The sequence below is a fragment of the Gracilinanus agilis genome, chromosome 4, assembly GCF_016433145.1.
Source record: "Gracilinanus agilis isolate LMUSP501 chromosome 4, AgileGrace, whole genome shotgun sequence".
Classification (NCBI taxonomy): domain Eukaryota; kingdom Metazoa; phylum Chordata; class Mammalia; order Didelphimorphia; family Didelphidae; genus Gracilinanus; species Gracilinanus agilis.
This window is the reverse complement of record NC_058133.1, coordinates 154,872,334-154,899,415: the sequence shown is the minus strand read 5'-3', so window position 1 is coordinate 154,899,415 and position 27,082 is coordinate 154,872,334. Positions and strand designations below refer to the sequence as shown.

General features: G+C 36.5%; 1 protein-coding gene across 1 annotated transcript in view; it reads left to right on the top strand.

Moving 5' to 3' along the window:
* The window catches only part of NTPCR (nucleoside-triphosphatase, cancer-related), a 46,192-nt gene extending 21,627 nt beyond the window's left edge, over nt 1-24,565 (top strand). The window contains exons 4-5 of the mRNA XM_044673957.1: nt 14,841-15,050; nt 23,975-24,565. Of these exons, the coding sequence (XP_044529892.1) occupies nt 14,841-15,050; nt 23,975-24,043 (279 nt within the window). The 3' untranslated portion in view covers nt 24,044-24,565. The remainder of the gene's footprint in view (nt 1-14,840; nt 15,051-23,974) is intronic.
* Nucleotides 24,566-27,082: the final 2,517 nt, after the last annotated feature.

Here is a 27,082-nt window from a genome sequence, read left to right as displayed (position 1 = left end):
AATCTATGCCTCCATGTATGACTTGTGAATCATCTGTATTCCATTAACCTTTAAGTAGGAGAAAGTGAATTTGGTTGGGGCAAGAAGAAAAGATGGGAAGAAAAACAAGATGGGGAAATAGAAAGGGCAGAATTTTGAATGCTGCCAATTTGGCTAAGCAAATTGAAGACCTGAGAAATCAGACTTGAGGACGGGACATTTAAACTGGGATTTGCCATGTGAGTTAGAATCTTGTGGCAATGGTACCCAGGGTTAAAGATTTCTCAACTACTCAGACACTAGAGACTTACCAAAACAAAGCCCATTATCACAGAATATGGGGTACAATGAAAGTCTTGAACTCTGGTTTTGAGTAGAATATTTGGGGCAGAGTTGGAAGGTGAGGTGAAGAGGGAAGAAGGCATTTCTTTTGCTGCAGGCTAACGTTCTTTCTTAATCCATTGATATAAAGAAAATGTAGAGTGGGTCTTGGAAAATTTTATATATCAAGTCAGATTTCAGAAAACTTTTAGCATTTCTGATGACTTAGAAACTTTTAATATGGTTTTCATAAAATAAGCATTTGAGATTTTAAATTGAATAATTTCTTGATATATATTTTATTATACATTAATATAGGGAGGTAACCACAGGTTGTATTTTTTATATGAGTCAATTTGATTAGTGGAAAGAGAACTAGATTTAAAGTCAGAAGATGTGATTGAATTCCCAGATAGTAGGGGTATAATATGAGGAAAATAGGTGGTTAGAGCACTAGGCCTGCAGTCAAGAAAACCCAAGTTCAGATCCAGCCTCATATATTAACTGTGTGACCTTGAGCAAGACAGTTAACCATATTTGTCTTGGTTTCTTCATCTATAAAGTAAGCTGGAGAAGGAAATGGCAAATCACTCCACCAGAGCCATAAAGAAGATACAGAGTATCCTATTTTATACCTTACAACCCTAAAAGGACAGCCAGGTAGCTCAGCGGATAGTCAGGCTTGGGGTGGGAGGTCCTGGGTTCAAATTTGGCCTCAAATACTTCTTAGCTGTGTGACCCTTGGGGAGGTCACTTAACCCCCATTGCCTAGAGCTTATTGCTCTTCTTCCTTGGAACCAATACTTAGAATTGATTCTAAGACAAAAGGTAGGGGTTTAAAAAAAGAAAAGAAAAAGAAATCCTAAAAGAAATCATGAAGAGTCAGTCACAATTGAACAAGGGGGGCATACTAACCTCAGATATGGTGAGGTCAATGAACTGACCTCACAAAGGTGGCAAAATATTATAGAGTATGTTAGTAAAGGTAATAATTTATGTAAGCTAATAGGTAAGAGTGTTGGACTTAGTAAGAACTGAATTCTAATTCTATCTCAGACACAGCTGTATGACACTTGGCAAGTCATTACCCTCTCAACCTCAGTTTTCTTATTTATAAAATGGGAATAATACCTCCCACCCTCATAGGGTTGTGAGGATCAAATAAAATCACATACATATAGCACTTTACAAATCTTAGGGCGCTATATCAATGCTAATTAATAGTATGGCAATATGTGATAGTATTGTGAAGATTGAAGAATATTTGTTTGTAGTTCTATGGAAGGAAACTATGTAAAATTACTAAAAGAGAAAAAAGGAGGACTAATGAAACTGAATACACAATTTAGAAAATTAGAAAAGCCATAAGTAATCTCAAAATAATCCCAAAAGACAGAATCACATGTTTAGAATTGGAAAAGAAATGAGAGGTCATTGAGTATCTCTCTCTTATTTTACATAGGTGGCAACCAAAGCCCAGGGAGATTAGGTGATTTATTCCAAGTCACAAAGGTAGTATCACAGGCAGGAACTGGAACTCAGGTCTTCTGTTCTAGAGTCTGATTATTCTATCAGTCACACTGTTGAAAGAGAGATTCTTGATAATAAGATAAGAAATAAACAGCCTGAGAGGTAGGGGTAGAGAAATGTTGTAGAATTGGTCAACAAAACTAAAATCTATTTCTTTAGAAAGACTCAACAAAATCAATAAACCTTTACTAATCTAATCTAGTCTAAAGAAAGGAGGAAAATCAGATTGTCAAATAAAAATCATTAATAAGTTGAAAGTACATCAGAGAAGAAATATCAGAATGTTCTAAAGACAATTATTATTTTTTTGTATTAGACTTGTGATTTCAGTGGCATAAATAATTCTTTGTAAGGAAACTCCTTATGCAGATCAGCATCTTACCTATAAACCTGAATTTTAAGACCATTCCTTAGACCACCAAAAGGCCGAGGGTCATATCGTGGGTTATTTGTCAGGTGTATGAGTCTTCATTATCCTGAGCCTGGGTGTCTAATCACTGTGCTGTGCTTCTGTATCATTCAATTACCTAATAGCAACTTTAAGAATTTAAAACAGACTTTTTTATATATAATATAAAAATTTTTATATGTAATATGAAAAAGACTTCTTATAATCATATTAAGTATCAAATTAAGAAAATACAAAATAGACATCATAAATAATCCAGTTTCAGAAAAAATGAAATTAAACTAGCTTTAAAGGGTCTTCCAAAGCAGGAGGGTGGGGATGGAAACTTGTCCAGGCAGACACCATTTTTACAGGTGAAGTATGCCAAACATTTAAGGAGTAATTAACATCTATACTATACAAATTATTCTCCAAAACAGGGAATGAACACATTCTACTACTTTTAGTAGGCAAATAAAACACTAATGCCTAAGCTGGGGAAGAATAAATCAAGCACACAGAACTATAGACAATATTCATTAGTGAATATTGACTCAGGGATTTTAAATATAATATTAGTATAATGACAACAGCAAGATACCTCCAAAAACTATCTATTGTGACTAAGTTGAATTTATTCCAGGGATGCTAGGATACTTCAGCATTAGGGGAACAATATAAGTAATTATAAAGAGAGACAATTCTAGATTGAAACCAATTAGTGACATATTACAACATTTTACATCAGTCTATTTTGAACAGAACAAGGTTTTCCAGAAAATAAAAACACTTGTTTTGAGAGTAGAAACTGCTTTTAACTCTGAAATAGATGCTACCAGAGTTGAGAAGCATCATGGGAAGTAGGAGAGAAAGTGGAAGAGGATTCTTGTGCAGAGAAACTTATTTTCTTAATACTTGACCCAGCAACAGTGCTTGTATTTTTCCAGACCATTGGGCTTGAGACAAATTTGAGAGAAATCAGCTTCCAGTGGGTACATACCTCTGAAGGGTAGGAAAAGAGTTATATATTTCTTTAGAATTGACCACAAAGGGAGTATTATTTTTCCTTCTTACTTTAGCTTATCCTTTAATCAGTATATAGGCATCGAAAGCAAAAGCTGCCACTGCCTGTTAGTAGAAAAATGTTAGCAGTGAGGCAGACTAGGACAATGCAATGGAATTTTACTATCATGCTCTCTTCTAGGTTGAACCATAACCAGAGTGAATTGATTTGGTATCTTTCCCAGCTTACTGATATCTGGTGGGAGAGGGAGGGTGTTTTCTCTTAAAGCAATGCTCCTGCCTTTATATATGCCATTTTCCCTATACTTTGAAGTCCTGTGCCAGCCTTGTGGTATGATCACCTTTCTTCCCTCAGGCTTATTTTCCCCAGGACCCCTCTCCTGGGTCTCCCAACCTCTGGGGACCTTTCCCTTCCTTCAGGGGTGCATAGGTAAATATATACTGTAGGGGTCTTGGCTAGACTGTCTCTAAGGGTCAGGGCATTTCCTGCCTTCCCATGCCATCCTTTGCCACATGGGACTGTTTTTCGAAGCTACTCTCTCTCCAGGGAGCCCCACTGAATTTGGCCCAACCAGATATAAGAATTACTACTTTTGAGTCCTCTTCATGTTTCATTCTTTAGGATCATATTATAAGTGATACCATCTTTAAAATGAGGCCTTTCTGCTACTATATTTCTAATCTCTGAAACTTCATTAGGGATTCATTATTTTCTTTAAGGCTTCTGTATGCCCCTTGATATGCAAATATCTCTGGGAAAAATAACCCAATTTTTTTTCAGTCATTTACAGATTACTGTGAGTAAATTTTTTCATAATCTTTCCTTTAGTAGGTGTTTTGATTTTTGCATTGAACAGGAGCAGAGAAATGCTAATTAGAATTTGGGGGGGAGATAATCCAAGAAGAAGAAAAAATATTTTTAGGAAGGAAGTCTGGGCATACATAAGATGAATTTCACTTGCTTCATGATTTGGTCTAGAGTGGGCAAAATTTGTATGCATTATAAGATCATAAAGAAGATAGGTAGGCCTTCCTTGAAAAGATTTTTAAAAATTATTGTTAAAGTATGCTGAAATTGGAGTGTTTGCAAAAATGTACAATGATTTTCTCATTAGCATTATCCATTTACAGATACATTTTTCTGACCTTACCTATATTCATACACTTTAACCCAAATGAATTCCTAAAAAAGTTCTTGAAGGAAATTGGTTTTGTTGTTGAATTTGATACTGCTATTTAAAAAAAAAAAAGTAGTTTTTTTTAACCGATCCTATGATTTCTTTGCCTTACATAATTCCCAATAAGAAAAGTTACTTTAATAAAGCAGTATTTGTGATTTTTGCTTGAGATGCCTTGGATATTAAGAGGTTAAAATGACTTGTCCAATGGCCAGTAGATGTCAGAGATAGGACTTAAATCAGTTTTGAAATCCAGTTTGCCATTTCTACCTTAACCACTTAACAATAAAGAATCGGATAAATACATAATAGCAAAATACCAACGTCATAAAAAATTTGAAAATTTATCAAAACAATTCTCAAAGCAAGGGTTTTTTTCCCTTCTATTTTCCCTTAACACTCACTTGGAAAATTTGAGACAGTAGGAATTAGTGGGCAGATCTTTTCTTCCTCTTTGCAAAAAGGTACCCTCAAATAGTAATAATAACTAGCATTTATATGGTGCTTTAAGGATTGCATAGCAATTTACAAATGTTATCCACTCTTCACAACAACACTGGGATGTAGGTCCTATTATTATCTTCATTTTATAGATCAAGAAACTAAGGCAAAATGAGGCTAAGAGACTTATTGAAGGTCACATAGCTTAATAAATGTCTGAGGCCAAATTTGAGCTCAGGACTTACTGATTCCAAGTCCAGTGTTCTATCTGTTGTTGCCAGCCAACTGCCTCAAATGTACAAGTCCAGTGAGGACTTATTCATTTCTTTGCAAATAGGTACTTTATTGAAAATGGATTATAATGTGTTCTTATATAAAAATAAATTCTATCTTCTCCCTCTCTATTACCTTTTTTCTCCTCTGTCTCCTTCTGTCTCTCTCTGTCTCTGTCTCTGTCTCTCTCTCCTGTTTCTTCTCTTCCTTTCTCCCTCCCTCTCTGTCTCCTTCTACCTCTCCATTTCTCCCCCCCCCCCTTCTCTTTTTACAGTGAACATAATAATATCTCTAGTTCCTCCCTTACAGGATTGTTTTAAGTCTCTCATGTGATAACTTTATAGAGCTGTAGAAATGTCAGCAATTATTATCTGTATTAAATAGGAAAAACAAAAGACCAGGTGTTGCAGGTTTGAAAGGCATACAATATCTGCTTCTAAATCAACATAAGAAATCATCACTTTCTGGAGAGGAAAAAAAGCAAAGCCCATTGATAATGAGCTTGTATGCTGCTGGCATTTATGGTTTCATTGGAACCTTGTTACAGCTATCAGTAGATGGCATGGTTTGGGACTACTTCCTATACTAAAGCACTGCTTTTGGTATTAAGAAGAATAGACAGGGGTGGGACATGATAGCTTCTTTAAATATTTGAAGGGCTGTCTTATGGAAAGTGAGTTGGTTTGTTTTCTCTGATTTCTGAGGACAGAACTTAGAGGTACTTGATATAAATATAAGGAATGGCTTAATAATATATAACATTTATATAGTTAGATATTATTTTTACTTATGTTAACTTACTTGATCCTTATAACTATATGAGATGCTATCATTATCTCCATTTTATAGATGATAAAACTGAGGCACAAAGTGGTTAACTTTCCAAGAATCATACTACATGTATGGATTTGGAGCAAGATTTGAATGCAGATTTTCCTATTCCAAATTTAGCCCTCAAGACACTACCTTGCTGCCTCTTGGGAGTTACCTAAAAGTGAAATGGAAAGGTAGTGTGTTCCTCTGATTGGAAGTCTTTAAGCAAAGGCCAGATGACTACTTGTGAGATGTTGTAAAGGACATTCTTTCTCAGAAGTGGATTGGACTAGGTGCTTCTGAGGTCTCTCCCAATTCTGGAATTCTGGAATTCTTTGACATTATTGTAACTAATCCCAAAATGGTTCAAGATAAAGCCATTTCACTAAATACTACTCTATATAATCATCAGATCATAAAGTTAAGCTTGGATGAAGCTTCTGAGGCCATCTTGTCTAACCTCCTAATTTTACAAATAAGGAAACTGAGACCCAGGGAGGTTAAATCACTTATATCCAGTTATATAGTAAATTTCTCAGATAGGATTTGAATCTAGGTCCTATGAACTAGAGTCAGTTCTCTTTCCACCGTATTGCCCATGTAGTGAGATTTTATTCTATCACCTTTTATCAGAAAATGTTGTTTCTCTTAAGGTCTGTAAGTCAGTATCCTCAATTCCTTATCCCCTTAGTTTCTGTGGACAAGTGTATTTCCTATTTTTTTTTTTTTTTGCAAGGTGTGAAGTCTTAAGGAAGTGATATTTTCAAAGTGAGCATTTCTATTTGGTTGGAAAATGGAATTTTCACATGTGTCCAAATGTCTCTTTTCCTAGCAGTGTTTAAATAATGTAGGTGAGATTTAATTTGGGTGAGGATTCTTGAGAATTGCAGGGAGGGTTATTGGTTTTTGTTTTTTTCTTTAAAAAATACATGTGCGCGTGCACACACACACACACACACACACACACTTTCAGAGTGTTACATACCTCCTGAATTGGCTGCTTTCAAAACTGTCACTTTGACATGCCAAAATAGAGTTCCATTTGGCTTCAAATAGTGGCATAGGAAATTCACAAGGCTCCATAATTATTCATAGAATCTTGAGATGGAGGCAGAAAAATGTGCCCAACACATCCCTGATAAGTCATGCTGATTGAGACTGGCTTACACCCAGAAAGATAAAACCTGCTGGTGAGGTGGATGTCTTTTGTGCATGTCTGGGAGACAAGTGGCTGCTGGCTTTAATTCCATTTTCTCTCTATCGATATCGGTGTTCCTTCTGAAGAAAAGGCCTGTGCTAATCAGTGACTTGCCCTAAAAGGGGGAGATGTGCCAGCCCCTCTGCATCACCTTTGCTGATTGTGGGTGTTCATCCTTGATTTTTGAAGAGGACCAATGACATCACGAGGGTCTGATAGGATGTGGAGGGTTAGCTGTTTCGGAGTCCCATGGCTTACTTTCCAGGACTACTTTCCACTTCCTTTCCTATTGGTAACAGAGAGAGATATGGACATTGAAAAGGATAAAGTGCCTCAGAAATTTTTATCTTTTTTGTCATATTGCTTGGACAACCTCCCTTGTGTAGAAGAACTAAGAAATTGTGTGTTACAGTGGAAAAAAGTTAGGAATCAAGCATTTTTCTTTTTTCTAAACCTTTATTGTTTATTGGTTCTAAAGTAGAAGAACAGTAAGGGCAAGGCAATTGGGGGTTAAGTGACTTGCCCAGGGTCACACAGTTGGGAAGTATCCAAGGTCAGATTTGAACACAGGATCACTAGTTTCTAGGCTTGGCTCTGAATCCACTGAATCACCCAGCTACTCCCAGAAAAGCCTTCTTGTAAAAGATGAGATTTTAGTTGAAACTTGAAGGAAGCCAAGATAGGTTATAGGCACAGATAATGAAGGAGAGCAAGTAGGCCAGTATTCGTTGTTGCTGTTGTTGTTAAGTTGTTTCAGTCATGTCTGACATTTTGTGACTCTGGAGTTTTCTTGCTTGTTTTTGTTTTTTTTAGCAAAATACTGGAGTGGTTTGCCATTTCCAACTTCAGCTCATTTTATAGATAAAGAAACTGAGGAAAATGGTGTTAAGTGACTTTCCCAGGGACACACAGCTAGCTCATGTCTAAGGATTTCACTCAAGTTTTCCTGACTCCAAACCTGGCACTTTATTTATTGCCTTACATAGCTGATCTCAGGCCAGTATTATTGGATTTAAATTACAAATAAGAGTTTAAAATGGAAGAAGACTGAAAAGATAAGAAAGGATAGATAGGAAGATGGATGGACAATAGAGATAGATTAGATAGGCATTAAATAGTTATTCATAGTGTTATCTGTGGTACTAAAAATAATGAAGACATGTCAATTTGGAAATGACAAATAAAATATAATATACAAGCATAATGGAGAATTATTCTCATAAGGAATAAAGAAGAGGAATTCAGAGAATCAAGACTTACATGAAGTGCTGCAGAGTTAAGGAAGTAGATCCAAGAGAACACAGTGACTAGAAATATAAAGAATCCCAACCCTAACAAGGAGTTGTACTGACCAGGCCCAGAGAAGGAAGGTCCTAGGTTCAAATGGGCCCTCAGACACTTCCTCACTCTGTGACCCGTGGCAAGTAACTTAACCCCCATTGCCTAGCCCTTTACCATTCTTCAGCCTGAGAACTAACACATAGTATTGCTTCTAAGACAGAAAGTATGGGTTTAAAAAAAATTTGAGGCAAAGCTTCCTGACTTCCAAGTCCTGAGAGGAAGAGGGTATTGCATTGCACTTGAGAAATTTCCCAGTGTTTTCAAAGATTATGAGCTGCTTCCTGATGTAAAAATTCATCTTTTTCATCTCAATGTTCTATTGATCCTGCATGGAAGTGAGTTCTAGAATACTCTTGTCTTTGAAGAATAAAATTTTAGGTGACTATAAAAGAACAATGGAAAGATGCCCTTCGTTTTAAGTAGCCTCTATTATTATCAGCAGTAATTGTGTGTAGGAAGTGACAGAAAAAGATATCATGAGGGACTGCACCATCAGAAAATGAGGCAAACCAGTCCTGTATTGAATAGTGAAAGAGAGTGTTAGACTGGTAATTATGAAATGTCAAAAGGGCTTTTAAACCCTTCCATAACTGGACCTTTTCATACCTTTTCACTCTTGCATTTCATGTCCTTGCATAAGATACAAACCAGGAAGACTGCCTTCCTTGTTCTTTTTCCTTATCTCTGCTGCCCATCTTCTCTGCCTTCCTCTGAGTCTCAACTAGAATCCCACCTGCTACAAGAAGACTTTTATAGGCCCCAATACCTTTCTCTGAGATTATCTACAATTTTTCATGTTGGTATTTTGTTGTACATAGCTTTTTACATGTTGTCTCCCCCATTAGACAGTGTATGAGCTCTGAGAGCTTTTTTTTTTCTTTGAGAACAGAAACTGTTTTTGCCTTTCTTTGCATTCTCAGTGTTTCAGACAGTGCCTGGCATATTGTATACACATAATAAATACTTGTTGACTTGACTTAAAAGACCCACAAATAGGGGGCAGCTAGGTAGATTGAGGGTCAGACCTAGAGAATGTAGGTCTTGGGTTTAAATCTACCTTCAGACTCTTCCTAGCTGTGTGACCTTGGACAAGTTACTTAATCCCTATTGCCTATCTTTTCCTGCTCTTTTGCTTTGGAATCAATACTTAGTTCTAAGATGGAAGGTAAGCATTATTTTAAAGACCCAGAATAAGGCTTGCAGTGCTTTGAGTAGATATTCTTTGCAGGATTTATGAGATGATATGGACAAAAATAATAAAGTGAGATGGCATGGATAGGCAGATTATGACCTGTAGTGGTGGAGGAATCAGTCAACAAAACATTTATTAAGCATTGATTATCATACACTGTTGTTCTTAGGCACTGATGATATAAATAAAAAGAATAAAGCAAAATAATTCCTTCTTGTAAAGAGTTTATATATATAAAAGTATATATTTGCATATATAAACATATATTTGTATATGTGTGTGTATATGGAGAGAGAGACAGAGACAGAGAAGAGAGAGAGAATAAGAAAAATAAATACTAAGTACTTTAGAGAGCGAGGTGGGACAGTGGATAGAGCATCAGGCATAGAGTCAGGAAGACTCATCTGCCTGAGCTCAAATCTGGCTTCAGAGACTAACTCTGTGACCCTGGGTAAGACACTTAGCCCAGTTTGACTCAGTTTTATCATCTGTAAGATGAGCTGGAGAAGGGAAAGGCAAACCACTTCAATGTCTTTGCCAAGAAAACCTTTAAATGAGATCACAAAGAGTCAAATGTGACTCAACAGCAAAAAAGTTTAGGGAGGGAAGTCATTAACAACTGAGGATGGGGATAGGCAGTGGGCCAGAAAAACCGTCATGTAAAAAGTAGATCTTGAGTTATATCTTTTAGAAAGAGAAAAATTCTGTGAGAGGAAGGGGAGGAAGGAATACATTCCTAGTATGAGGGAGAGCTAGTGTAAAAACATGGAAATAATAGGTAGAGTGTTCTGTGTGTGAAGACCAGCCTGGGCTGGAGGGAGAATGTATTACAGTAAGCCTAGGAACATAGGTTTAGGTCAAAGATAAACAAAGAACTTTATATTTCATTACAAATGCAGTAAGTAGGAAGAAGGACTGGGAGTTTATTGAGTAGGGGATTGCCATGGTCATATCTGCATTTAGGGGGAAAAGCAGCAAACACTTTGGCAGTGCTGTATATAGCATGGATTCGAACAGGTTGAGATGTTGTCAGGAGGCTGTTAAAGTAGACTAAAGAAGAGGTGATGGCATAAAATCCTTGGATCAGATCTCAAATCCATGGATATATCAAAGTATCCTGTTTCCTCCCTTTTTGCTTCTTTACACAGCCCTAGAGTCTAAACTGAATTGAATTCCAGTTGGCTGGAGAATCACTTAACATTAGAGTGGCTGCAGCCTTAGTACTCTTGTTTAAAATCCCATCCTATGCTCTGGTGGTAGCATGGTATAGTGGAAAAGGACTTAAATTTGGAATCAGAGGTTCAGATCCTGCCTTTGCTAGTTCCTACTCAGATCATTCCATCTGTATGGACCTCAGTTTCCTTATCTGTAAAATGAAGGGGTCAGCCTTCCTGACTAGTAAGGTCCCTTTTAGCTCTAAACATATGATCCTATGACTTTAAATTGTCAAGTGGGAATGATGAGTTGTTTGGGGAGGAGAAGTCCTTTACTGCTGAAATGTTTCTCTCTAGGTCTGGTTAAGTGGGGTATGAAGTTAATTCTGTTATGACAATGAATAAGAGCTGGCATATGTGTACTGTTTTAATGTTTGCAAAAGCACTTGACAGAGACCTTTCTTATTTGTTGTTCCTCACAAGAGCATTATAAAGTAGGCACTGTTTTTATCCTTATTGTACAGGTGAGTAAACTGAGGTTCAGAGATGTTAACTGGTTGGCCCAAGTGTCTGAGGCAGAATTGGAAGCCATTTCTTCATGACTGCCATATCCACTGTTCTTGCCACTTTGCTGCTTCCTCATTTGCTGCTGGGGGCAGCTAGGTAGTACAGTGGATAGAGCACTGGGCCTGGAGTCAGGAAGACTCATCTTCCTGATTTAAATATGGCCTGAGAAACTTGCTAGTTGTGTGACCCTGAGCAAGTCACTTAACTCTATTTGCCTCAGTTTCCTCATTTGTAAAATTAGTTGGAGAAAGAAATGGCAAACCAATATCTTTGTCCAGAAAACCTCTAATGGGGTCATGAAGAGTTGGAAACCACTGAAATAACTGAACAACAATAAGAGCATTTGTTCCCAGTGCTGCCATTGTATCACTGTATGGGCTTGGCCAAACCATATATGCATTGGTGAAAAGTGAGAAAAGCACTGCTCATCTCCCAGAGACAATTTGAAATAGCTGTCAAGGACTTTTAAAAATCCTTAGATAAGAAGTGCTCTGTAAATAAGCCTTAAGGACAGTTTTCAAAAGTCATTTGGCCCTCAAATGTCTCTGTAATATATAAACCACATCCTTCATCCAACATTAATTCATTCATCTATTTACTGTGTACCTTTTTTCAATGAAGTAAATGGTTGTGGGATCTGAAATGGATAGACAATCATTAAAAGTTTTTGAGAAGTTTAATATCCAACTATGGGAAATAGAATGAGTACATAAATTAGCAATGACAACACTAATTGTGTGACAAACATCTGTTGGTGTAAAATTAGGGGTTTACCTATGTGGTGAACAATTGCAGAATAAGAGAACGATTAGAGCCAGATGGAGTCAGTCAGGGAAGGCTGAAGTTGAGAGCTGGCCTTGGAGTCAGGAGAGACCTGGGTATGAACCCTGCCCTTATTATTTACTAGTGTGGGATCACAGGTAAATCACTTTGTTGTTGTTCAGTTGTGTCTGACTCATTGTGACCCATTTGGGGTTTTCTCGACAAAAATACTGAAGTGGTTTGCCATTTCCTTCTCTAGCATATTTTACAGATGAAGAAACTGAGGCAGACAGGATTAAGTGACTTGCCCAAGGTCACGTAGCTAGTAAGTATCTGAGTCTGCATTTGAACTCAGGTCTTCCTGACTCTGTCTGGACTGAACACTCTATCCACTGTGCTATCTAGCCACCTTTTACTTCTGTATAGAATGAGGATTATGACAGCATCTGTTTCATAGTTCTTTAGGAATATATATCTAACAATATTATTCTTGGAAACAGTGGATTTTGTAAATGTGTGATGGAAATAGATTGGTGGAAAGGGCATCACAGGAGTAGGGAGAACAAGCCTACCTACATTTAATGACCCTCTCTTCTTATGTGTTTGGAAATCTTTTCACACCCCTTCCCTAAGCAATCGATGGAGACATGGGTATATTCTCATGCATCAAACAAAACTCCCCTATTTTTAATTCAACAAGTGTAAACACTAAGCCTCTTCTAAATGAAAGGCACTTTCCATAATATTGAAGATTCAGCTTCAAATGGAAATTAGATACAGATTTAGTGGAAATTGTGTTGAAAAGAAGTCAGAGAGAAGATACTTAATAGCTGATATTTCCTTTTCTCTAAAATGAATGGAGATAATAACATATTACCTACCTACCTCAATGGATTATTGTGAGGAAAGTGCTATGTAATTCTTTTTTTTTTAAACCCTTAACTTCTGTGTATTGGCTTCTAGGTGGAAGAGTGGTAAGTGTGGGCAATGGGGGTCAAGTGACTTTCCCAGGGTCACAAAGCTGGGAAGTGTCTGAGGCTGGATTTGAACCTAGGACCTCCCGTCTCTAGGCCTGGCTCTCAATCCACAGAGCTACCCAGCTGCCCCTGTTTTGTAATTCTTAAAAGTCCTTTGGAAATATGACTTATATTATTGTTAGTTTTCTTTGAGCTCCATGTTGATTTCTTTTAAGCTTGGGTCACTTGGACTTTTGTTTTTATTTTTAAAAGTTATATATAGATATTTGACATCACCTTCATTTCAAAAATATTTTTTCCTCTTCTTTGACCAGAGTTATCCATTGTAACAAATGTTTAAAAAAAAAGGAAAAAAAAGAAGGTTCAGAAAAACTAACCAAGACACCAAATGAATCTAACTTAATAGGTAGTTCTCCACCCCTATCATAGAGTTCCTTCTGCATATAGAGGAGGAAAGTTTATTTTTTTAATCTCTTCCTTAGGACAAAAATTTGGTCATTATAACTACAGAGTTTAATTTGACTTTTTAAAAATTGCATTTTTAGTTTTTATTGTAGTAGTTATATATGCATATTATTTTTCTGGTTCTTTGTACGTACTTTTGCTTTAGTTCATATATGCCTTCCCATGCTTCTCTGTATGGCTTTTGGAATAGTAATATTCTTTAATATTCAGATACTGTGATTTATTTAGATATTTCCTAATCCATGGGCATCTACTTTGTTTCTAGTTTTTTGCTATTACAAGAAGTGCTATTAATGACTGTTTTGGAATCTTTCTATCTTTAACCTTCTTGAAGGCATATGTCTAGCAGTGGAATGTCTAGGTCAGTTTCTTTTAAAGTTATTCTTTCAGTTATATGTAGAAACAACTTTTGACAATTGTTTTCTGACATTTTAGGATTCAGATTTTCTCCATTCCTTCCTCTCCTCTAGGTGGTAAATAGTCTGATACAGGTTGTGCCAGTGCTTTCATGCATATACACATTTCATATTGATTGCTCATGTTGCGATAGAAGACATATCACACACAATAAAAAACTTATAAAGGAAATAAAGTGGAAAATAGCATACTTTGATATGCAATCAGACTCCAACGGTTTCTTCTTTGGCTACGGATACCATTTTTCATTATGAGTCTATCTAGCTACTTTCTTAATATAATTCCATCTTCCTTACAGAATGGTTGAGTCTTTTTTGTTTTCAAGAATGCAAATAAAAAGCTTGGTCATTGGAATAACCACAGTGGTTAAATAGGTGGTAATGAAACAACTTTTGTCAAAATATCGGTTACAAGGGCAACTAGGTGGCTTAGTGGATAGTGAGCCAGGCCTGGATATGAGAGGTCCTGCTCTTTTTGCCTTGGAACTGATACTTAGTATTGATTCTAAGACAGAGGGTAAGGATTTAAAAAAAATTTCAGTTGCTTACCATTGGGAAAGAAAGTTTTCTAGGCAGCCATAGTCCTAGATAGTCTTGGCAGAGATCATTTATTAAATGGTTCTGGATTCTGTAGAGGGATTATTTGTTTCCCATGAGTGACTGATTAATGTCCAAAGGATAGTTGACTTTCTCAGGCGTATTCACCAACTCAAACTCAGATCTTGTTGGCTGACTGGGATGTTTATAGAGGGAGGGAGGAATGTCTTCAGTTTACACAGTGAGACTTTGCTATCAGATTTAATATATCTTTAAAATCCACAGGCAGATGCTGGCCACAGCCCTGGGAAGAGGGTGTGCATCATTGATGAGATTGGGAAAATGGAACTCTTTAGTCAGACCTTCATTCAGGCTGTGCGTCAGACTCTCTCCAGCCCAGGGACTGTGATCCTTGGCACGATACCCATCCCCAAAGGAAAGCCATTGACACTTGTGGAAGAAATAAGAAACAGAAATGATGTTAAAGTGTTCAGTGTAAGTATAAGTAACTCTCTGTTGTCCCAAATATGTAAGGAGGGAATGACCCCAATAGCAAGGAGTCCAAAAATAATTTGTATTTATCTTGGGAGTGCCTTTTTACACTTAAAATTTAATGTGGGTGTATCTGACTTTCTGGGAATTCATAACATTTAAAAATAAATCATAGGGCTAAGCCACAAAGACCAGACCAGAATCAGGAGGAGTTGAAAATCTCCCTATGTTTCTCATCCTGCCTTTTTGCCTATGCATCCTCCTTACCTCTGCACCTTGGAATATTTCATTTCCTTTAGAACTCAACTCAGGTGTCACCTCCTGCAAGAGGTTATTTCTGATTCCTCCAAGCTACTAGCTATTTTGTATTTTTTATATGCTTAAATGTATACATGTTCTTTCACCCTAAAAAAAAAATAAGCTTCTTGAGAACATAGCAGGTGTTTCATAAATTCTTGGTGATTAACTCATAGCTTCCAGTACTGGAAGCAACATGGTATAAAGAAAAGACTGTTAGCTTAAGACATAAGAAAGATGCAGGTTCCACAGGCCCTCTACCAAATATGTCTTTTATTTCTTATCTGTCTTCTACTGGAGATGACTTATTGGTTATTAGAGACTATCTCAACAGACTGGCAGCTCCTACCAAGGTACAGACACTATGAGAATGGGTCTAGGAATAGATGGTCACTTGGCTGACCAAGACAAATTTAAAGAAGAGCATCACCAGAAGACTACAAGTGCTGAATTTTTTTTCAGCTAAGTCAACTGACAAAACACTTACTGGGATATAATGAAATGTTATTAGCATCTATACAGGATGTCCCCCTAAACTGATATAATTATGGATCCCTGAAGTCTGGAATTACCTTATTTTCTACCATCTCTTTTACTTTTGTAAGTTTTCCTATGTTCTCTAATATTCTGTTTCCTTTTCATTCCTAGTTGGTGGTAGCCCTTAGAACTGACCACTGTAATGCAAGGTGATGAAGTCAGGTAGTTTAAATACATTTAAGAAGTACTCATTATTGACAGTAGCTGTAGACTAATATTTAGACTGCTGTAAGTCATTAGGTACTATGTAACCATAATCAATATGACCATAGATATGACTATTGACACTTAAGATTTCATGAAGTCATGAAAGCACCAAAGAAATATGAAGACTTAACCTAGCCTTCCCAGGCCCTTAAGCAGAGAGATCTTGGGGAGCATAATTAAAGACTCAATTTATTTTCCAAAGATTATAGGATTTCAAATTGTTTTCTTTCTAATATTTCAGAGAGCTTAGCTGCTCACTGCTCTTTCTCTTATGGGGCCTCCTAGATAAGGAGTTCTCTGTGATAAATATGGTGTTTCTAGGGAGATAGGTAATGGAAGATGATTGGTCATAAAGACAGATTAAGTTATCAAGAGGTCAGTAGGTACAAATTCCAAGTCTGGAAGCCTTGGGAACTGCTAGTGTTAGAGTCTTGAAACAGGAATGGATAAAACTAATCTAATCTTAAAGTCCTAACAGATCAGACAAATGAGGATAGTCAGTTGACTTTTAAGTCTAGAAATTAAGGTCTAAAGATAATGCCAACATTTTCTTCTCTCTAAGACTAGAAATGAAGACAATGCCAACATTTCCTTTCTTTAGGATTACAAATTTAAGACAATACCGATATTTTTCCCTCTCTGGGATTAGAAATTAGGACAATACCAACATTTTCTCTTCTCTAGGGTAGAAATGACTCCTCTGGCAAATGACTAGCCCTGTGTTGTCAATTCCCTCTATTAATGCAGGTCAGCACTTTCCCTGGAATTTATTGCCTTCAAAATTGCCCAGAATAGAGGTAGACCATAGGCCCGTTACTACAAAACTGCCTTGAGTATGGCCCAAAACATTAAAATATAATTGGGAAATTTTTATCAAAATAAAAATTTTAAAAACAATAAAACCTAGATTATGTTCATTTGTAGTTTTCTAAGTCAGGGATCCTCACTTGTATTCTCCATTTCTTTTTTTTTTTTCTTTTTTTTTTTTTTTAAACCCTTGTTCTTCGGTGTATTGTCTCATAGGTGGAAGATTGGTAAGGGTGGGCAATGAGGGTCAAGTGACTTGCCCAGGGTCACACAGCTGGGAAGTGGCTGAGGCCGGGTTTGAATCTAGGACCTCCTGTCTCTAGGCCTGACTCTCACTCCACTGAGCTACCCAGCTGCCCTTCTCCATTTCTTTTTGAGTTTGACATCACTGACAGACCCAAGTGTTACATATCTAATATATATCAAAAGCAAGACTTTAACTCAAATCTTCTTAACTCTAAAGATAGCTCTTTTAGCATATAACCTGTTCAGCCACTTTCAGATGTGTCCAACTCTTCTTGATCATTTTTAAATGAGAAATCTATTCAGAATCATTGAAAACAATTTTTCCAGTCTTTTTTGGCACCCTAGCTAGATCCCAGACAATGAGTCCCAGTTTTAGAAACATAATAATAATAGTGATAATAGCAATAGTAACAAGTATGATTATTATGTAATTTCATTTATACTATTACATATGATATAATGTGCATGTCTAATATATATTAGATATACTGTGTCAGAGAATTATAATAGCTAACATTTATATAGTGCTTAAAATGTGTCAGACCCTGTGCTAAACACTTTACATTTATTATCTCATTTATTATCCTTAGAACGACCCTGGTAGTTAGGTGCCATTATTAGCCCCATTTTACAGATGTGGAAACTGAGGTTAAATATTTGCCCTGAGTCATACAGCTAGTTAGTGTCTGAGGCCAGAGTTGTATTCAGATCTTCCTGACTCCAGACCCAGTACTCCATCCACTATACCACTTAACTGTCTTATGATATTTTTAATGTTCTGTAATAGAATCTACTTAATGTAATTACTTTAGAAAATGGTTATTTGATTCTAGTAGTGAATCAGTTTAAGTAAAAAGATACCTTTCTTAAGAAAGAACACACATTTACATATGTTATATATATAATATTTTATATATTTTAGATTTACATTTCTTGGTATCTAGCTGGTTTAGGGGTTCTTAGTACAAAGCTCATTATTCTCTCCATATAGTTATCTGTCCATCCACCTGAAAGTCTTTAAAGAAACATAAATTTTTTTTTATTCTTTGTGCTCTGCCCAATCTCTGTCAATATCAGAATCCTCATCATAAAATTAGGAACTTGTATTACATAGTCACTAAAGAATTATATGACTGATTTTCTTCAACATTATAATCCTGGGTCATTTTTATTAATCCTTAAGAATAATAACTAACATTTATATAGCATTTTGAGGTTTGCAAAGTGCTTTATAAAATTATCTCAATGTTATCCCTAGGGAGTAAGTACTATTATTCTAATTTTATAGGTGAGGAAAAAGACCTTTTTATTCCATGTCCAGCATTCTATCCACTGTGCCACCTAGCTATGATTAATCATTCAACTTCAATGCCCTACACTCCTTGTACTAGATCCTGCTTATGTAATTTTACATATACACATACACATGCACACACATATACAAAGTTATATAATTATTATATATGTATATATATACATACATATATATATATATATATATAATTAAGAATGAGAAAATACCTACTCTTAAAGAGCTTTACATTTTATCAGAGTAGACCACATAAACCAGTGGTTCCCAAACTTTTTTGGCCTACCACCCCCTTTCCAGAAAAAATATTACTTAGCCCTCTGGAAATTAAATTTTTTTAATTTTAATAGGAATTAATAGGAAAGATAAATGCACCTGTGGTCATCATCCCTCCCCTGGATTGCTGCAGCACCCACCAGGGGCGATGGCGCCCACTTTGAGAATCACTGACATAAACAGATATCAGCACATTCAGGAAAAAAACTGACTTCAGAACCAGGAAAAACTGTGTTCAAATCTACACTGGGCAGATCATGTAATCTCTCATTGCTCTAGACGACTTTGACGTTATAAGATGAAGAGAGAGTGTCAACCAGCATTGATAGACAGTTTACTCATCTAGGAGTTCTTTGTACTAATGAAATCACTATCTTTATCCCTAATGGCTGTTAAGTAAATGATACTTTCTCTACCCTGTTGTTCATTTGTTGTTATCTTATGTGTTTTTCACTCTTAAATTAAGTCATATTTATTCTGAACAAAATTGGAATTGCCCAATATGAAGGCATTCATATTGGATGGCCAAGGAGATTTTGAAATATTTATTTCAGTAATGTCAGAACTATATTTAGGAAAAAACCAAAATATTTTGATCATCATCTATGGAGGGGATCCTAGTGTCTCAGGCTGTAACAGTGGAGGCTAGCTTTAGGTGGCCTGAACCCAGTGACAGTCTGCTTTCTGAGAATCAGTTTAGCTAGGTTGGAAATAATTGAAGTATAGGGGACAATTAGGTAGTAAAGTGGATAGAGCACTGGGCCTGGAGTCAGGAAAACTCATCATCCTGAGTTGAACTCTGGTCTCAAACATTTCCCGGAAGTATGATCCTGGGCACAAGTCACTTAACAAAGCTGTTTGCTTTGTTTTCTTATCTGTAAAATTATTTGGAGAAGGAAAACCAATTGGCAAACCAATCTAGTATTTGCCATAAAAATCCTAAATGGGTTCATGAAGAGTCGGACATGAAAAAATAGTAGCTAACATATGATGACCCTTTGGGGAATATACAGTTCTTTACATGATCCCATTCAGTCCTCACAAGATAGGAAATATAAGCATTTTTTACCTTGTTTTAAAGATGAGGAAACAAAGGACAAGAAGGAAACTGATTTCCTCAAGGTTGCAGGAAGAGTTAGAAATGTGTTATAAATGCCAGACCTCAAAATCCCACATTCTTTTTACTATGCCATACTGACTGCCTAATTATGTGTCCATTTCATTTGCTGGAGAGTCATACACAGGACAAGGAAAGATGTCATAGCTGGCATTCCTTATGGCTATTTTTTACCCTAAGCAATTGCTAGATGGTTCCTTTGCATCAGAAGAAGGCTTGTTCACATCCCTTTCTCTTCTTTTCTCCCTCTTTCTTTTTGTTTCTTTCTAGATCTACCTTACTGATTAAGTCTCTCTTTCCTCTTTTTTCTGTTTCTGTTTTCTGTTGTCTACCTCTCTGTTTCCTCAGCTCTTTTCTGTCTTGTGTTTGTTAAGAGGATGGAGGGGGAAGTAATCCTCATATCATGAATGCCCTTCTTTTCCCATATCATGTCAGATTGCTCTCTGTCCTTTACTGAGACGTTATACACTACCTACACACTAGATTCCGGGATGGAATTTTTCTCCTGAAAAGTCACTCTTTCCATCTTGAAGTCAGATTATTTTTGAATTCTTCTAGTGTTATTAGAACAGAAAGTGAGGCTCATCCAAACCCACACAAGAAGCCAGTGGGGATGGGCAAAATGGTGAGCCCAGTCTTATTTCAGCCCCAAGACAGAGTTGGCCCCATCCTCATGTTGTACTAGAGTTTTAGTATAGTCACTACTACATTGGCTAGACTTTGACAGCTTTTTTGCTTTGTCGGGGTATTTGTTGTAGTAAGATTTGAGCCATAAATCTAAAGGAGTGAACAACTGGCTTTCTGGAAACATCGATTCTTGTCAGGGCACTGAGTACATTGAGTACTCTGATAAAAGTTGCTGTAGCATCCCTGAGGCCTCTCTGGTTCTATATTTTAAATTCTGTTTTCTTCTACATGAATCAGATGTCCTCGTCCTTTAGTTGTTATATGTCCTGAAGATATTTTTTAGCAACTATAGAAGTGTTTTCCCTGGAAGCATGTCACAAATTCTCAAGAACTATATCATATATCTTATGCTATTTACCACCATTGGTAACTCCTATACACTTTGTGACATTCTTTGACACTCAGTCATTCATTAATCTAACAGTTATTGCATGCCTTGTCTGTAAATTGCATTGTGCAGGGTTCTGGAAAAAAATCACAAAAAAAGTAGTATGATAGTGTGATAAACTTGGAATTGGGAAGACCTGGGTCCAATTTATGCTTCACCACCACTTAATACCTTAGTGACTGAGTAAGCCATGTAACTGCTCTGTCACTCAGTCTCCTCATCTGTCAAATGGGAATAATAATAATAGCCATATATTTGTATAACTTAAAAATCCAGGGTGACATAATGGAGAGAATGCTGAAATTATAGTTAGGAAAATTTCCTTTACAATCTTTTTACACTTTATCACTTCTTCATGCACTCTGTAATCCACTGAAATTGGTTTCTTGCTATTTTTCCCATAAGATTCCATTGCTATTTGTTGTTGTTAAGTAATTTTTAATCGTCTGTCTCTTCATGACCCCATTTGGGGTTCTCTTGATAGAGATGCTGGAATGGTTTGCAATTTACTTCACCAGTTCATTTTACAAGTGAGATAACTGAGGCAAACAGGGTTAAGTGACTTTGTCCAAGGTCACACATATAAGAAGTATTTGAGGCCGGAATTGAAATCAGCTCTTCCTGACTCCAGGCCAGGCACCTTATTTACTGCACTGCTTAGCTGTCCCTCCTTTCCCTCAGTCAATGCATATTAAGTGTCTACTATATGCTATATACTGTGCTAGGCATTGGGGATACAAGAAGAGGCAAGAGATAGTCCCAACCCTCAAAGGGCTGATAATCTAATTGTGGAGACAGAAAGCAAACAAACAGAATAATAAACTATTGATAGGATGAATAGGATATAATATGTCTGAGGCCAGATTTGAACTCAAGAAAATGAGTCATCCTGAATTCAGGCCTGGGCACTCTATCCACTATGTGACTTAGCTGCCCCCTCCATTCCCATACTACATGCATTTTTACTCACTGTCCCCCATTGCTGGAATTTTCTTTCTCTTCATTTTCTGACTTCTTTCAAGTTTCAACTAAAATGTCACCTACAGGAGGCTTGTCCCAGTCCTTCTTAATTCTAGCACCTTCAAGATTATCTCTAGGTTATTCTGTTTATATGTCATTTGTATATAGTTGTTTGCATGTTGTCTCTTCTGTTAGATTGTAAGCTCCTTGAGATCAGGGACTGATTCATTTGGTTGTTTTTGTTTTTGTTTTTGTTTTTTTTTTTATCCCTAGCACTTAGCACAATATGTGGCACATAGTAGATGTTTAATAAACATTTGTTGACTTGATTTGAAAACTACCTTCAAACTTACCCCTGACACCAGCCGTGTAACCAGTCAGATCACAACTCATACTGAGCCATAGAACGGTTGAGCTCTGTTGATAAAGGAAATTGCTATGTCGGAGAGGTGTAATCAGAGATTCTCAGAGTTGTCATAAGACTCATAAAAGATTATGGTTCTAAAATGCCTTCAAAGCTTAAACTGCTATATAAATGTCAGCTATAATTATTATTGTTACAAAATTAAATCAAATATAGTGCCTTCCCTGATAAGGCTTATGAAGCTTATTAGGATTATAATCTTGGAACCAGAAGAGACCTTGGAAACCCTCCAGTGTAAACTATTGATTTTATAGATGAAGAAACCAAGAATTAGGAAAGCTAAATGAATTGCCCATAGTCACACAGGCAGAATCTGAACCTAGGACATCTGACTCCAGAACCAAGACTCTCTGCACTGTACCATGTTACTTCTTTCTTTAAAAAATTTTTTTAATTAATTTTTTTATTTTTAGAAAAATTTTCCATGGTTACATGATTCACGTTTTTACTTTCCCCTTTACAACCTCAAACTCTCCCCCCATAGCTAACTCACATTTCCACTGGTTTTAACATGTGTCATCAATCAAGACTTATTTACATATTATTGATAGTTGCATTGGTGTGGTCCTTTCGAGTCTACATCCCCAATCATGTCCTCATCAACCCAAGTGTTCAAGCAGTTGTTTTTCTTCTGTGTTTCCTCTCCTGTAGTTCTTCCTCTGAATGTGGGTAGCGTTCTTTTCCATAAATCCCTCAGAATTGTCCAGGGTCATTGCATTGCTGCTGGTACAGAAGTCCATTACATTTGATTTTACCATTGTATATCAGTCTCTGTGTACAATGTTCTTCTGGCTTTGTTCCTTTCACTCTGTATCAATTCCTGGAAGTCTTTCCAGTTCACATGGAATTCCTCCAGTTTATTATTCCTTTGAGCACACTAGTATTCCATCACCAGCATATACCACAATTTGTTCAGCCATTCCCCAATTGAAGGGCATACCCTTGCTTTCCAGTTTTTTGCCACCACAAATAGAGCGTATTTGTATTCCATCACAATCATATAGCACAACTTGTTTAGCCATTCCCCAAATGATTGAAGGGATACCTATGTTGCCTCTCAAATAAATGCCATCTTAGAAGGTTCTTTGTTCCTTGTAAGTTTATCTCCCTATCCAAAGTATTATCTTCTTGAGAAAGCTCATATCCTTAAGCTCCTCATGTGATTCTTATTGTTCAGTCATTTTCAGTCATATATAATTCTTCCATCACCCCAAATGGGGTTTTCTTGACAAAGATACTGAAGCAGTTTGCCATTTCCTTCTCTAGCTCATTTTGCAGATGAGGAAACTGAGGCAAACAGGGTAAGTAATTTGATCAGGGTGACACAGCTAATAAGTGTCTGAGGCCAGATTTGAAATGAGGAAGATGAGTCTTTCTAAAGACTTCAGGCCCAATGCACTATCCACTTTGCCGCCTAGCTGCACCCAAGAGAACATATGGTAGGCACTTCATAAATGTTAATTGATTTATTTTCAAGTGTTGAGGCTGAAATCACACAGAAATATCTTCAGATTTACCTGGAAGGGCTTCTTAAGTGGGACATACCCACATGTTTTTTCCTAGTGAAGTTTTTGGTGCCTTTTGTTAGTATATTATCTATTGAATGAATAAAGGGAATGAAGGGAAGTCTGAAGTCTACCCTTGATTTTTTTTCTTTTTTCTCCCCCCACAGGTTACAAAGGAAAATAGAGATAGCCTTTTGGAAGAAATTGTGACAGCTGTGCAGAGCTGCCGAAAGTAAAGCTCGTTTGTGCTAAATGCTTTCCTGTCAGCTAAGGAGTAGTGTGTTTCAAGTGGTGTCTGATTGGTACTCAGCCCATTTGGCTTTTATGCCATCAGGTTTATGATAACTGAGTACTTGAAACCTTTGTGGCTCCTCCAAAGAAGTCTTGACAGATGTTTTCCATAAAATGTTTAAAAGATCAAATTAGTCTTAATGCTGGATTGACTATACAAGATTAACAATCCATTATGGTTTATTTATGCTTAAAGCTTTCTGTTTATTTCCTCTTGCAGTCGTGTGCATGATTTGGGTTAATTATGAAATGAGAAATAGTTTGGAGAATATTAGTTGGAATTTGCCCCATTGAAGTTTATAAATATGTTCAGGGGAAGAAGAGTTCACCTCTTAATCAGTTTTGCATGTCATGAAAATCAAATTCCTATCCAGGTGCAACATTAGTCTTGTGTAACTTAAAGTGGCATAAGGGTTTGATTTATTATTATTATTATTATTATTATTATTATACCAAAATAAAATTGTTTTAAGTCCTTTCCCCATATTTTTTTTTGTTTGCTTATTTATCTCTTACAAATATTAAATAAGATAGTTGAAAACAGGTGGAGACTCATATTGAAAATATTGTTTTTTAAAAATTTGGAATTCTTTGATGTACTCATAGAGAGGCAGTATCACTCAGTAGGCTAGGTAATAGAGGTAGAAACTCAGGCCCTTATGAATTCTAATTCTAGCTCTGACATCCTTTGGCTGAGTTAAAGTAGACATGATGTTTAACCTCTCTGTATCTTGCTTTCCCATCCATAAAATGACAAAAAGATGAAAAAAAGTCTCATCTTGAGATTATGATAAGGATCAATTATAAAAATAAGGCTATTTAATGGTTAAAATTATATGTGGTACTTTTCTTACCACAATTCTGTGAGATAAGTAGTACAAGTCTTATTTTTTCCTGTTTTGCAGATGAGCAACCTCAAGCTTTGAAAGATTCAGTGACTTTCCCAGGGTGACAGAGCTCTTATGGTTCAGAGCCAGAATTTAAAACCATCCTTTTCTTGGATCTAAACTCACATTCCTTCAACTGCATCAAATTTGTTACCTTTGTGAGACACTTAAGTATATAATATACAGAATGCCTTTAGAAATGTAGTTACATAAAACACACTGTTGAATACCCAAAGGGGTTTTTTTTCCACAGTCTGGCTGTGGCAAGACCTCTAGCTTTAATGTGGCAAAATTAAAGCTTGGATCATCAGCTCAATGAAAAAAAAAATGTAGTTAACACATTAGACAGACTTAGAATTTTAATCTAATTTGAAAATGAACTCACTGTATTTGTACTTCTCAAAGCCTTTGTTGTTCTACTCAAGAAGCATTTATCAAGTCAATCTAAGAAGCTGTGATATCAGCATTCTCCCTGGAACTTGAAAAATAATAGTCAGTAGTAATTACCACTTACTAGATGCTAGGTATACATGAAGGAACTAATAATGCCTGTGCTCAAATTTTATTGGATGCAAGAAGACCAATTAACAGACTATTCTAATATTCCAGAAGAGTTTTGATGGGGCAAGAACCAGGGTAGTAGTGTGAGTACAGTGAAGGATACAGTTGCAAAAGAAGTTATAGAGGTAGAATCGACAAAATTAGGTTGATTCCAATTTTAAAATTCTGAGTGACCTGGAGGATAATGGAACCCTTAACAGAAGTTTAGATGAAGAGCAAATCTGGGGGTGGAAGGGAGATAATGAGATCTGTTATAGACATATTGAGTTTAAGATGCCTCTAGGAAAACTAGGAGGGCATATTTGTCAGAGACTTCATGGAGGAGGACTGAAGTTAAGAGGAGATATTAAGATTGGCTATGTAGATCTGAGATGCCTATGCATAGAGTTGGCAATTAGGCCAGTGGCAGTCAATTAATTTGCCAAGAAAAAGACTATAACAAGAGAGGAGGAGAGGGGGGTAAGGGACAAAGGTAGAACCTAGTACATAATGCTGGAAAAGACTGGTGATTTTTTTTTTTTTTGCAAGTGATAGATTTTGGGAACCCTATCTGCCCTGATTTATAAATTTTACTATGAAAAAGGCTAATGATACTGGAAAATTGAACAGAATGATATTTGAATATCATGACTGGCATACATATCCATACAACATATTTGTGTGTGTGTGTGTGTGTGTGTGTGTGTGTGTGTGTGTGTTTTCAAGTGCACACTCTCTGAATATCTCCTAGTTTTCTTGAAGGTGTCTTAAATTCGACACATCTAAATCAGAACTCATTATCTCCCACCCCTGAATTTGCACCTTATCTGAACTTCTGTTAAGGGCCCCACCATACTCCAGGGCACTCAGATTTATAAAATTAGAATCAATTTAATTTTGTTGATTTTACCTCCATAGTGTCTTTTGCATCTGTGCCCTTCACTTGCAAAAGACAGTCAGTATTGGGGACATCCCTAAATTTTACTGATGTTAAATTCCCTAGCATTTTTCTAATCTGTTACACTGGGCAAGCTCTTAAACTAATTCACTCAGGCAAATGCTTTTAAAAAAAGTTACTATATCTCTATCCTTTATTATGAAAGGGAATTCCATCTTCTGAGTGGCCATAAACACAAAATAAGACAGAATTTTGACATGTGCCTGTTTGGAAAACACTAATCTTTTGAGGTACACTCACATGATCAGGAAGTAGGAAATTGAGATAAATTTGAGAAGACAAACCTATATCCAACAAGTACTTATAAAGGGCATGCTTTATACCAATTATTATGCTAAAGGATGCATCTATGAAGAAAAAAGCAGAAATGAATGTGCCCTCAAGAAACTTACATTCTAATGTAGGAGACAATATGCAGATGACTATGTGTAGAACATATAAACAGTTTAAATGGAAGATAATCCTGTGGAAAGTACTGGTAGAGATGGAGAGTAAGAGGTATCATTTAGAAAGTGGGTTTTGGGCTTCCGGGTTAAGATGGCGGCAGAGTAAGAAGCAGCTCTTAACCTCTCCTGACCGAAACACACAAAACTCCTCAA